Below are 11,798 nucleotides of genomic sequence, written 5' to 3'. Positions count from 1 at the left end.
ACATGTGCACATGTGTTCCTGGAACAGACTGGTGACCTGTTCAAGGTGTGCCCCACCTTCACCTGACAGTAGATCGCCTGGGCCAGCTACATGACCTCAAAAGGAATTCAGCAAGTACTAAAGGTGGTTATAATTCATTTTCTATAATATAAACCGAATTGTCATAAAGCTACACAATTATTTTCATTCATTCGTCTTCAAAACCCGTTTTGTCCCTCACGGGGTCACGGGGCTGCTAGAGCCTATCCCGGCCACTCGTGGGCGAAGGGAGGCGACATCCCGGACAGGTCGCCAGCCTGTCGAAGGGCCACAAATCACACACCCATTCACACTCACATTCACACCTATAGGGACAATCCAGAGTAACCTGTTAACCTATGAAATTAAAATTTTAACTATTATATAGGCAGTATATTTGAAATGAGGAAATTGAAATTGTTTGGCTTAAATAAAGCGCAAATCTTCAATATTTCTGCAAAGACTGAGGTCTTATTTTAGTTTTGTAAAAAGTTTAAAAAAAAGAATAAAGGTAATTTTTTATCTTAATTTGTATCTTCCTGGAAAATTTTCCAGGAAAGGAGGCATGCCGAGAATGAATATTGAAAAAAATTGGAACAAATAAAGTATATGAATAAAAAGTGTGTTTTGACTGACTTCCAGTGAAGTTGCAGATTGAATTTCAGAGACAGAAATAACTACTGCATGTGTGGTGATGCATTTAAAACTAGTTCCATGGCAAAACGGAAAAGATAACTTCTGATCAAAACACTAAAAACAGAAGATTTTTATGTTATTTGTTTGCTGATTAATTCAACTGTACATTTTAAGTGTACTTACACAACAATTATTTTATTTAAATGAAATAAAAGCATGAAAATGCCCAGTTTTGAAGGAAACTGACTTGCACTCTAAAACTGCTGCAAACAAAGTCACTTTTTATTGGTATATTCTAGATTTTTAGTAAAATGTACTACAATTCCCACTATTGTTGAGAAAAGTCCATTCATATGAGTTTTTGTTTTTTTGCATTTGTTTCAAAATCATTTGGGGTTTATGTTTTAACACAAAATGATTTTTTAAAAATAAAACACATTTTAAAAGGTGGCAAAAAAGATTTAGAATTGTTTTTAAAAGGTGTGTTTAAATGGTTGGAAGAAGAATATGACCTTTAAGTTCTTATTGTGGTGTAAAAGATAGAAACTGAACACCTCTTTCCTCATATAATAGGCCTTTATTATAACAGGTACATATAGTTGGACATCATTATAAAATAGATCTAGTTTTAGTGCTTCACAAATACATGTAGATTTGACTTCAATGCACATTCAGGGTCATAGTAGTAAAAGTTTCTTTTAATTCGCCCTGTTCTTCCAACAGGAAGGAGAGGCCTGGCTGAAGTATAAAGAGACAAAGCCCATGGTTACATGGGTCCCACTGAGGAGCACAGGAGACTTAACCAGAAACACTGATGACAATAAAAAGACATGGAGGAAATGACAAACATCTACTGACAGTTTCTAACACTGGCGTGATCACTAAAGGAGACACCCAGCAACATTCTCTTGATTTGTGTTTAGATAATTCTTGAGTCTGCTTGGTCACATGATCTGCATAGAAAAATGAGAAGTGGAAATAACAACCTGTCCTAAGAGTTATGAACCTCTTTCTGCTAACTCAGAGAATTATCAGTGACCTCTACCCAAAGTCTGCCAAACCTGAGCTATTGAGAACTAGGTAGCAAATGACAAAAAGGAGGGGACTCTCTCCTTGTTGATCAGGATGCAGCAAAACTTTGCTAAAAAAAGGAAAAGTGTCCTTCCAGCTGCTGCAGCTCTGTGTCTAAATGTCGATGAGGTTGTCGTCGCTCTCGTCGCTCTCCACAGTCAGCTGACGGGTCCACCACTTCTTGACCTCTGACCCTGAAGATGCCTCGTCGTTGACAGGGTTCATCTTACACACTATAGATTTGACGCTTGTGCGACCTGACAACACAAACTCCCCATATTTAGTTTTTTATTTTGTGCCTTTTTAGAACAAAAGACTTTTTTATGTGTTTTTAAAGGCTGAGCAAAACTCCACAGAGTAGACACACACCTGCAGGCAGCCGCCACTGTCCCAGCTTCCTTTGCGGTCTCCCCAGCTCTGTAGAGTCCTGCCTGTACCCTCCTCTGTCTGACAGTGTGGGGCTCAGAAGCTGCTGGAGGCCACTCATCTAAACAAAGACAAGACATCCTTTGTTGCTCCAGCGCAAGAGCATACCTGCAGATTATATGATGTTCTCGCAAAATATCACGCTGTGTGCATGTGTGCGTGCAGTGCGGGGCTTTACCTCAGGCTGCGAGGGGTTGTCTGCGTTGTTAGTGTTGTGGTCTTCACTTGGCACTGTGGTCTCGATGCTGGGAGGGTTGAGGAAACGGTTCAGCTCCTGCTGCTGGCTCTCTCTCAGGCTGTGGATGATGCTGCACGACTGCTGCTGCTTCTGCCAGCGCACGCAGACATAGATGCTTGTGAGGTGTGTGCGTGTGCACAGCTTATTTTAATTTTTTTTATTGCAAAGGGACGTACCGCTCGGATGCGTTTGAGGCATTTCTTGAGCCACATGCGTATGGTCTGCTTGGCGACCTCCTCCTCAATGGTGTACTCCAGCTGTTCCCTGGCCAACAGCTCCTCCAGCTGGAGAGACTTTCTAATGTCCACTGAGCGGTACGACAACATGCTAGAAACGATGACAAAACTATTTCAATATACAAAAAAAAATGAATAGCATATAATACCAGTCGAAAAACACCCCAGATTATTTTTTGAATGTAATACATTTTACAGTTCAGCTTTTACAAATTGCTTTAAATGGCAGAAAATGAAAAAAATTGATAAAACACTAAGGTTTCCCTAAAACGGGTTGATAATTATAGCATTCAAATTATGCAAAAGGTCATTTTCAGGGAATTATAAATGTTTTTTAACATCAACTGTCAAATAGAGAAGGCAGATTGTTCTGATTCTGCTGGGTTGGTGACTGAACTAAAGTAATTGCTACAGTATTCTGAAGGTTCCTCCAGCAGGATGACCTCTAATGACCTTTCATAAAAGGAAAAACTACCACTTTTGCCAAAAAGTTGGGAAGAACATTCTGGAAGATCATATGGAGAAAGGGTCTGCTCTTATGAGTCAAAAGTTTTCAGTCTTTCAGTTTATAAAAAGATTGTATGAGTTATATTCCATTCTATTTTCTATATTGGGGTATTAAAATGGGTGCTTTTCAATAAATATATGCAAAAGTTTGGGTGTTCTAAAAAGTTTAAAGGGTTACATATAAACTAGGGATGTGCCTATCAGGTTTGTTCTGCCTCGATCCAATTCCGAGTCATTTGATTTTGAGTATCCAGTCAAGATACGATACCTTTGTAAAATCTTTTTAAAAGATGAAAAAAATGATACAGATAAAAAATTTTTTTTTTAATCCGATTTTTTTGCAAGGCCGTTCACATTTCCAATTAAATGCGAACTTTTGTGATCTCCTGTGTGACCGTGAAATGACCCAGAAGTGACCATCATGTGCAGAAGAGTACTGAACGGTGAACGACGTCACTCGTTGTTTGCGGAAGTAGCTAACGTTAAAAATGGATGTCAACAACAGTGTTGTCAACAGCGGAGCTCTTTTTGCATTATTAAATTTATTTTCACAAAGGAGCCAGCACAATTACAATCTTCTCGTTTTAAGAAGGGATTGGAGCCAGGATCGTCTGTATCCACTGTTGTGGAATGGGGATGTGAATGTGCTGGGGCCGTGTAGAGAGAGAAGAGAGAGCGCGTGCAGCAAGGTAGGGAATGAGGGGGGCAGTGAGGGCGTGCATTCATGTTGTGTGTTACGGAGGAAGGAGAATGATAATAAAAGAAGGCTCCCCCCAGCAGAACTGCTATTGACTATTTCTTAACCCGCTCTGGAGAATCTGAGGGTCCAAACGGGTAAGTGAACCCCGAAGGAGGATCCGCTTTCGCCCCTGGAGAAGGCCTCCCCCGCGCTTCTGACCACAGTCGGAAAGGAAAAAAAGTAATTGTGGGAAAAATCAAACACCACGCTCGGCCATTTCGCTGGAAATTTTTTCAAAAACCGCCCGGTTGCGATAAGAACCCTTGAGTTTGGCCTGAATAGAGCTGTCACTCCAAATATGAATCAAATCGGTGAGTTCGCTTCCCTTCCACTGACTGGTCTCAGCAGCATCGTCCGCCATGGTTGATGTTTATGTTCTCGCTCCAGCCTACCTAAAAGCAGAATGATGACGTTTGTAGCGTATCAATGACGTACGGGTCGGATACATGTGGGCTGGACGTTCAGACGGGGGTCACATTTCAAAAGATCGGATAAGTATCGGATTCAGGACCACATACCCAAGTGGCCTGGATCGCATTTGAAAAGATCGGATCTGTGTTGTTCAGACTGTCATGAAAAGATCAGATACAGGTTGCATAGGGGCAAAACAATCGGAATTGGGTCGTTTCAGCCTGCAGTGTAAACGTCGCCTTTAAAAAGAAACAAAAATCTGCTTTTTATCTGTTGAAATGCCTTTGTAGGTCATTGTTTGCGTTAAGACAAAACATGGGAAAATTGCTTTCAGTTTAAAACATTTATTAGAGACGTTTTAAAGTCTGAACCTGTGAACTAACTTGACAGAACTGTTTTTTTGTGCTTCCTGCTCAAACTGCTGCTGTATTCCGTTGCTTCCGTTACGGTTTTGCTGTTTGCATATCAAAAAACCACTCCAACGTGCAATGAGCCCCCAGAGTCCCAACAAGAGAGTTGTATGGATGACAGTGGTGAAAGCCAGACCTTGGAAGCCACCGACAGGAAGATGGAAGTCTTAAACACTAAAAGCAGGGCTAGATTAGGATTCTGGAATGTACACAATCATAAAGACAGCCCTACAGTGGACACCAGATGGAATAAGAAAAAGAGGTTGGCCGAAGATCACCTGGCGCTGAATAGAAGGATTTGGACACTTTTGTCTTTGAAAAGTTCATAAAAAAAAAAGAAAGGATGTAGACACACCTGGGGAACCATTTACACCTTGGACCGTGAACGTCAGAAATGGAAAGGTTTCGCTGCTGCCCTAAGCACCTCAAGGCGTAAAGGGTAGTTAGAAGAAGAACTGTGATAAACGAGGGAATATTGTATATTCAAATTAAAGCTGCAAGCGGCACTGAATGGCCGGCACCATTCAATGAAACCCTCCTTAGCTCTGCTCCAGCAAACCTCTCCTGGGCCCTGTACGATCATTCGGCGCCATTGTTGACATTTCAATTTTATTTAGTCAAGTCACATGTAAAGTATGTGTATCAATTTTGGTAACTAGATAAATGTTTAGGAAGTCTTTTAAATCTAAAATTATGTGATGTCAGAGTTTTGCTGCCAAATTGTCCAAGATGAAATTTGGATTGAAATGGTTACAGGGGTTTGACTTGCTAAAATAAGGCTAGGATGCCTCCCATGATGTTTTCTTTTACCATTAAAAGGGACCCACATTAAGTGCCATGGTGATCTCATCAGGTTGGGGGTGGAGTTATAAATATTGAGAGTCAAAGTGTACATTCCTCCTTTTAAGTTCTCCGATTAGAACACATGGTGCTGAATAATCACCTCAGAACATCATGGAAGGTGACGTCCCCTCCACTGTGCAGTCTCTCCATCTCATAGCACATGTGCTTAAACAGCAGCTTGTCCTTGTCCAGGTCCACCTCCAGCCTGCCTCTGAGGAGGCGGAGCAGAAACTTCACTCTGGATGTCGGGATTACGCCCTGCAAAGAAAGATGCTAAGATTTAACCAGCTGGTGATGTCTCATGGTGGCTGCGAGAGCATTGATACATTTTCAAATCCATAGAAAAAACAGCAAACTCTCCTCTGCTGTAATTCCATTTCTTGCAACTCACTTGTCAAGCTTTTACCTTTGGAGCTCATCCTTTCCTGCCAATAACAATCTGTGTCCTCCCAGCTAATGGCGGCGGCTCACCTCTCTTTTGTCGTCTACCATGTTCCAGATGATCTGGAAGTGCCTCAAATCATTGTAACTGAGCAGCTGATCCTCCTCAGTGGAGTAGAAAAGAGAGAAGTTCTCCACAATGATGGCTGTGGATAAATGGAGGAATAAAGATAGCTTTTTTTATTGGTTTACAGCCCATTCTCAGTCTTATATCAACCAATAGAAAAGGGAAAACAGTCACTAAATAGTAATATTTGCTATGAAGGCATGGTGAAAATGTAAAACTTTATATTTAAAAATATATTTAAAATACTTTATCCTAAGATTTTAGGGACTAAGATGAAAAAGGTTTTACATTTTTATTATAATTTTAATCAAGAATATTAAATTAGCCTACGCTCATTTTCTGAAAAACTTGAACTAGTCATTTTTAAGATAAAATGAGAAAGAAATAACTAAATATGTTTATTATGAAATAAAAGCAATGTATAAAACAGTGATCTTCAGCCCCGGTCCTCAATATCAACCCCCTCACTTGAATTCCACCTATCTCTTTCCCGCTCACTCATGATTAGCTGCATCCTGTGATCCAATGCTTTGATTGACAGAACAGTCCTGATGCCAGTGTTTAGCGAGAAGTACGACATAGATGTTGATAAAACAAGAGTGGATCTAGAGGACCAGGGTTAAAGATCACTCACTGGAAAAAAAAAAAAAATCATAATAAGCATGAGGTCAAGATCTAGACTAGGGCAGGGGTGGGCAAACTACGACTATATAAGGCCAATTAAACTATTTCATCTGGAATAATGTATATTAATCATGTTTTATGTTCAATGTAATCTAATGTCTACCTATAGTTGGTGCAATACAAATGAATTGATCTCTGTTTAGGTGCAGAAAGTTATTTTGGATTGATGTGGTGTTGGAAAATGTGTCGTTTTTCGGTGTCAGACAGGCATTTTTCCGATCATTCCAACACCACAGCATTTCTCTAAGTTTGCCTTTTTATCTGAGGAACATCAACACATTAGTACAATTGGCACTCAAATGAAAGCAAAGCCACCATTCTGAAAGAAAAACTCCAAAATCCGGATTACATGTTGTTTCTTGGTTTCCCAAAATGCTCCACATTTTTGCTTCTGGTTTGGCCCATTTTGAAACCTTTAGTGGCCCACGAGTCCAAAAGTTTGCCCACTCCTGGACTAGGGGAATAGTAAAAAGGGTACAAATTTGCCGAAAAATCTTTTTTCCAGACTAAATAATATGTTGTGTGACAATGTCCAATAATGTTTCAATTCCTTTTAAACCTTAGCTTCAGAAAGAAATGCAAAAGGAAAAAAAAAACATTTTTAAAGCATTTTCTAGGAGTATACTCTGCTCTGATGTGAATTAAATGCTTTTCCTGGACTCAATAAATGGTTGCATTTACTTTTTCTGTTCCATTATGTTTGATTATTTTTCATTCTGTCATATGTAGTCCAAAAATTGTGTTTTAACTGTTACTGTCACAAATTACATTTAACTTGGTGAAAGTAAAGCTGCCATCAGGATCTAAAAAATGCAGCATTTTGTTGTCTGCTTTTGTTTTTGCCCTCATTTGATCCTAGTGACAGCTTCAAACGCACACATATAACCACTGACCTACAAGTAGGTTGAGCATAATGTAAGCTATGATGACATAGAAGGAGCAGAAGTAAATGAGCGCTCCAGCATAGTTGCCACAGTCTGTCTCCCAGTATCGATGTTTGTCGGGGGTGCAGAAGGGGGGTTGGACCTGTTGACAAAAAAAAGAAAAAGAGGATTTCAGAAATCAACAACGATGCATTTTTGCTTAAACATCTACAGTATCAGTGAGAATTGCGACAATTCGAGCTCTTCTCACCATACAGTCATGCATGATTTTATTCCAATCTTCCCCTGTGACAATGCGGAAGAGAACAGTGATGGCTTTTCCTGCTGTGGAGAAGTTGGCATGTCTGTGATTGGAGGACACAAACAAATGTGTCAATTCCTTCCCAAACACCCATTACACGACTGCACATTCTGTATTTCTCGACAGGAAATGCCATACGCAACCTGTTTATGTTCTCTCCGTATTTGACCGTTCCAAAGAGAACAACTCCAGCGAAAGCATAGCAGAGGAGGAGGAGGAACATGCCCACGATGATGAAGAAGCTCTTGTACATGCTCACAACAACAGTCAGCAGCAGCATCTTCAGTGTCACCTTCACAAATGTTAGGAAAAGCAAAGGTTTTGTGTTAAAAACATCCAATCATCTCATCGGAGAGATACTGTTCAAACCTACATGTTTGCCACATATTGTAAAGAACCTGAAGACGATCACACATGTGCCCATCATGTAGGTGTACGCATTCTGCAAGAAGTAGATATGGAGTTAAACATGTTTTCATTTTGTGGGACCCCCCCCCCCCCCCCACACACACACACACACACACCTTTCATGAACAAAAAAAACGTTTTTCTAACCAGTAGGGAAAAATGCAGAACTATCCAGATGACGCCAAGCGATGTGACCAGCAGGTCATAACGATTTCTTCGACTCTGCCAGTAACCCGCCGGAGACATGGCTATCAGCTTCATTGTCACCTAGGAAACAATATGTCAACATGAGAAGAAGGGACCAGAGTAAAAAAGCTCGTCAAAGATACAGTCAACACAAACTCACCTCCAGAACAAATATGAACGTGAAAACTACGGACATGGTGGCCAGAGGAAAGGTCACTTGATCGTCCACGTCCCACTGTAGGGGAGCGGAGGTCAGGTTTAATCAACTGTCAGCAAAAACAACCAAAAAAAACGAATAAAATGTGAAAAAACACGAGTGGCATGTGGCATTACCTTGACTGACAGGAGAACAGACTGTGCCAGCACCAGCACAGCAATGCCCCGCTTGAAAAAAGGGTGTTGAGTTATATCATACATCTTGGCCCTGAATCCTCCATTCTCTGTGAGAAGAAAACAATCCTAAGATTAAAATAAAAATCAGATCTTATCCATCTTGCAGCAGTTTCACCATGAGTCTGTCAGCTGTTTCTAGCACTGTCCAGAAGATGGCTCTCCTGATCCATCTCACCACACGCCTTTTTTATTCACACGCTTCTAGATGCAATCATGCACAGTTCTTGCAGTTTCAAGGATGCCTTTGGACCTTTAACCCTTGTGCTATCTTTGATGACCCCACCCTTGCATTGACGTGTTCTCCCTACCATGACATAGGTGGAAAGATTTCATGTAATCCATGGACACCAGTGAAGTTCACTAATCATTGAAGAAAAAAGGTTCAACGCACTGTCTAGTGGGTCTATCAGAATCAGAATCAGAATCAGAAGTACTTTATGATCCCACATGTGGGATATTTGTTTGTCACCATAGCAACTGACAGCAGAGGGAAAAAAAGACTTAGAATGAAATAAAAAAAACAAGAACAAAGAAAATGTAGCATAAATGCAAACATCAAAGTAGTTGTATAATTTAAAAAGCTATTTACAGAACAGTGCAGGTAAAAGGATGTGCAAAAGAATTATAAATAAGTATAAATATTTATTAATATGTCTAATTATCCTAAGTTTGATTAGTTACTGTATGAATGTATAACTGATGATTATATTGGTGTTGTGTATTATTTCTACTTAATTGCTTGAAATAAACCATTTCAAATCAAATCAAATCAAAAAAGAAATGTGTAAAATAGAAAAAAAAACTAAATAAATAGATAATAAAAAATGTGCAAAGGTTATCTTTAGATGACCCAACTCCCAATATAAAAGTGCCTAGGATAGCACAAGGGTTAATCAGTGCTATCATTAAATTTTTAAATATCTTCATTAAGATGGTGCAACTCTTAAAAACCCACTCTAATAAAAATAGCGTTTTTGGTGTTTTCTCATGATGGAGGATCTATATAACGAAAAAAAAGCTTAAAATGAAATTTTTGAGTTTTTCACATCGTTGTGAATCAGAAGCAGACCAAAAAATGCAGTTTGAAAAAAGCCTAAAAAAAAGGCAAATTTTAGTTGAAATCTAAAATTAGCAGCAAGCTCCCTGCTTCTTGCAGACCACTAGATCAATGTACGTCTCTGTTTTCCTCGTCTGACCCGGCATATGGCTCTAAACTGTACGGTAATGTACCAATAATGTTAAATTGGGGGTGTGAGGGGCTGTAAGCTAGCAGGAGATATTGTAAACAGAGGGATGATGGGAAGTTGAAGCAGGTTTACTCCACTCCAAAAGTCAGAGTTGAATCTCTAATGAAATACTGCTGCTATGTCCTAAAAAATGACACAGATTTTTATTTTATTTTGGCCAGAAACGGCATTATGCTTTTGCAACAGATCAAAATGTGATTGGAGTGGGACTTTATCGTCTTATAAAGCAGATGTAGACTTCCAAAAAGTCACTGCTGACAAGAGCCGGAGTATAGTAACAGTATCACATTTCTACGGTGAGTATTGACTACAAACTGGAAAGCAAAGGTCAAAGCTGTGATTTGTTGCCAGAGGGGAGCAAATACCTTTGGATGTAAATCAAAGTCAAGTTGTTGCTGTTGTGGTACACTGCAGTGCTGACTAAAACTGAAGTCATTGATTTTCTGTTAGTTTGCAGCCTCTACTGTACTAACATGTAATTTCCCACACCACCTTGCAGGTCCCTCTCCTGCTCCAATGGCCTCCGGTAAAGGAATTCAGCAGGTTAACATGCAGTATTCCCAGGTTGAAATTGGATTTGTAAGGACAAAAACTGGTTACCGCCTGTCCATTAAATGTAAATGAAATGCAGACAGCACTTGTAGTTGACTGCAACTGAAGTTAAAAGACCTTTTGTGGTTAGCTGTGATCTAGTGTTTAAAGTCTTCGGTGCCTTGGTGACTGATTACTTAAAGGATCAGTTATAATTGAAAAACCCTGGTTTCTAAGTAAGAACAAATCATAAAGGTGACACAAATGAACACACACTGCAAAAAACGGCCCCATAGAAATATGTCAAAAAATCTTGACATTTGAAAACCAAGAACTCTTACTTTATGAAAAAAAATTCTAGTCATTTTCTTAAACTAGGTTTATTTTGTTACTGAAACACTTTCTTAACAAAATTATCTTTTCTTGCAAGACAGAAAACAAGAGCATTATTCTTAAAAACAAAGGTTTTGTACTTTCTTAAGATTTAGTTTTTGCAGTGTAAAAACTTCGACAGTGGAATTTTCTTTGTGGTTTAGTTGTTAGTAATGGTGGCGTGTTTTTATATCTAAAGTAAAGCGGACCTGGGCGGGGGGGAAGGTGGAGGGGTTGGGCTATTTTCAGTCGACTCTTCAGATCCTCCCATCTCCTCTGGTCCACTGTCAGCAGAGCCGTACCCTGACAGATAAAAAAGAAGCACTTTAATTAACACAGGTGCTGTTTTGGGTGGTCTAAAATAAACACAAATAGATGTACATCTGTGATTTGAATAGTTTGATTTCTCTACACTGTCTTCTGCTGAATTTATAGAATAGTAAACAAAGCACCTGGACTAAAGTTTTCCACGATTCTAACATCAAATTAGCATACATGAAGGCATAGCATAGCAAAGCATACATGTTGGTAAGAATCAACGACTGTATATGAGAACTAAAATGAATGACTCCTGCCCCATCGCATTCCAATCAGGAAGTATCTGCCCACTTTGCTGAATGTTTTAAGACGTTTTACAGATTTGGAGCTGGACATAAACCATCTTCTATGTGTGACGCCCTACTGACTCGGTCCAGTACTCATCTACAGTCAAGGGTAAGGACTGACAGCCCTGTGGATTAGCTGCATAA

The 11,798-nt window shown here is 39.6% G+C and overlaps 1 protein-coding gene across 2 annotated transcripts in view; it reads right to left on the bottom strand.

Annotated features, from left to right (window-relative positions):
• Positions 1–1,211: 1,211 nt before the first annotated feature.
• nalcn (sodium leak channel, non-selective) overlaps positions 1,212–11,798 on the bottom strand; it is a 76,445-nt gene continuing 65,858 nt past the window's right edge. For both annotated transcript variants that reach the window (XM_020712912.2, XM_004081445.4), the window contains exons 33-46: positions 11,259–11,352; positions 8,840–8,946; positions 8,667–8,741; positions 8,468–8,587; positions 8,286–8,354; positions 8,056–8,204; positions 7,862–7,955; positions 7,621–7,753; positions 6,007–6,122; positions 5,636–5,793; positions 2,566–2,716; positions 2,330–2,479; positions 2,095–2,212; positions 1,212–1,982 (exon numbers count right to left, since the gene is read on the bottom strand). In XM_020712912.2, coding sequence (XP_020568571.1) covers positions 1,840–1,982; positions 2,095–2,212; positions 2,330–2,479; positions 2,566–2,716; positions 5,636–5,793; positions 6,007–6,122; positions 7,621–7,753; positions 7,862–7,955; positions 8,056–8,204; positions 8,286–8,354; positions 8,468–8,587; positions 8,667–8,741; positions 8,840–8,946; positions 11,259–11,352 — 1,677 coding nt within the window. In that variant the 3' untranslated portion in view covers positions 1,212–1,839. The remainder of the gene's footprint in view (positions 1,983–2,094; positions 2,213–2,329; positions 2,480–2,565; positions 2,717–5,635; positions 5,794–6,006; positions 6,123–7,620; positions 7,754–7,861; positions 7,956–8,055; positions 8,205–8,285; positions 8,355–8,467; positions 8,588–8,666; positions 8,742–8,839; positions 8,947–11,258; positions 11,353–11,798) is intronic.

The sequence above is a fragment of the Oryzias latipes genome, chromosome 21 (genome assembly GCF_002234675.1).
Source record: "Oryzias latipes chromosome 21, ASM223467v1".
Lineage (NCBI taxonomy): Eukaryota > Metazoa > Chordata > Actinopteri > Beloniformes > Adrianichthyidae > Oryzias > Oryzias latipes.
Note: the sequence above shows the minus strand (reverse complement) of the source record. Positions and strands in the feature narration are given on the sequence as shown.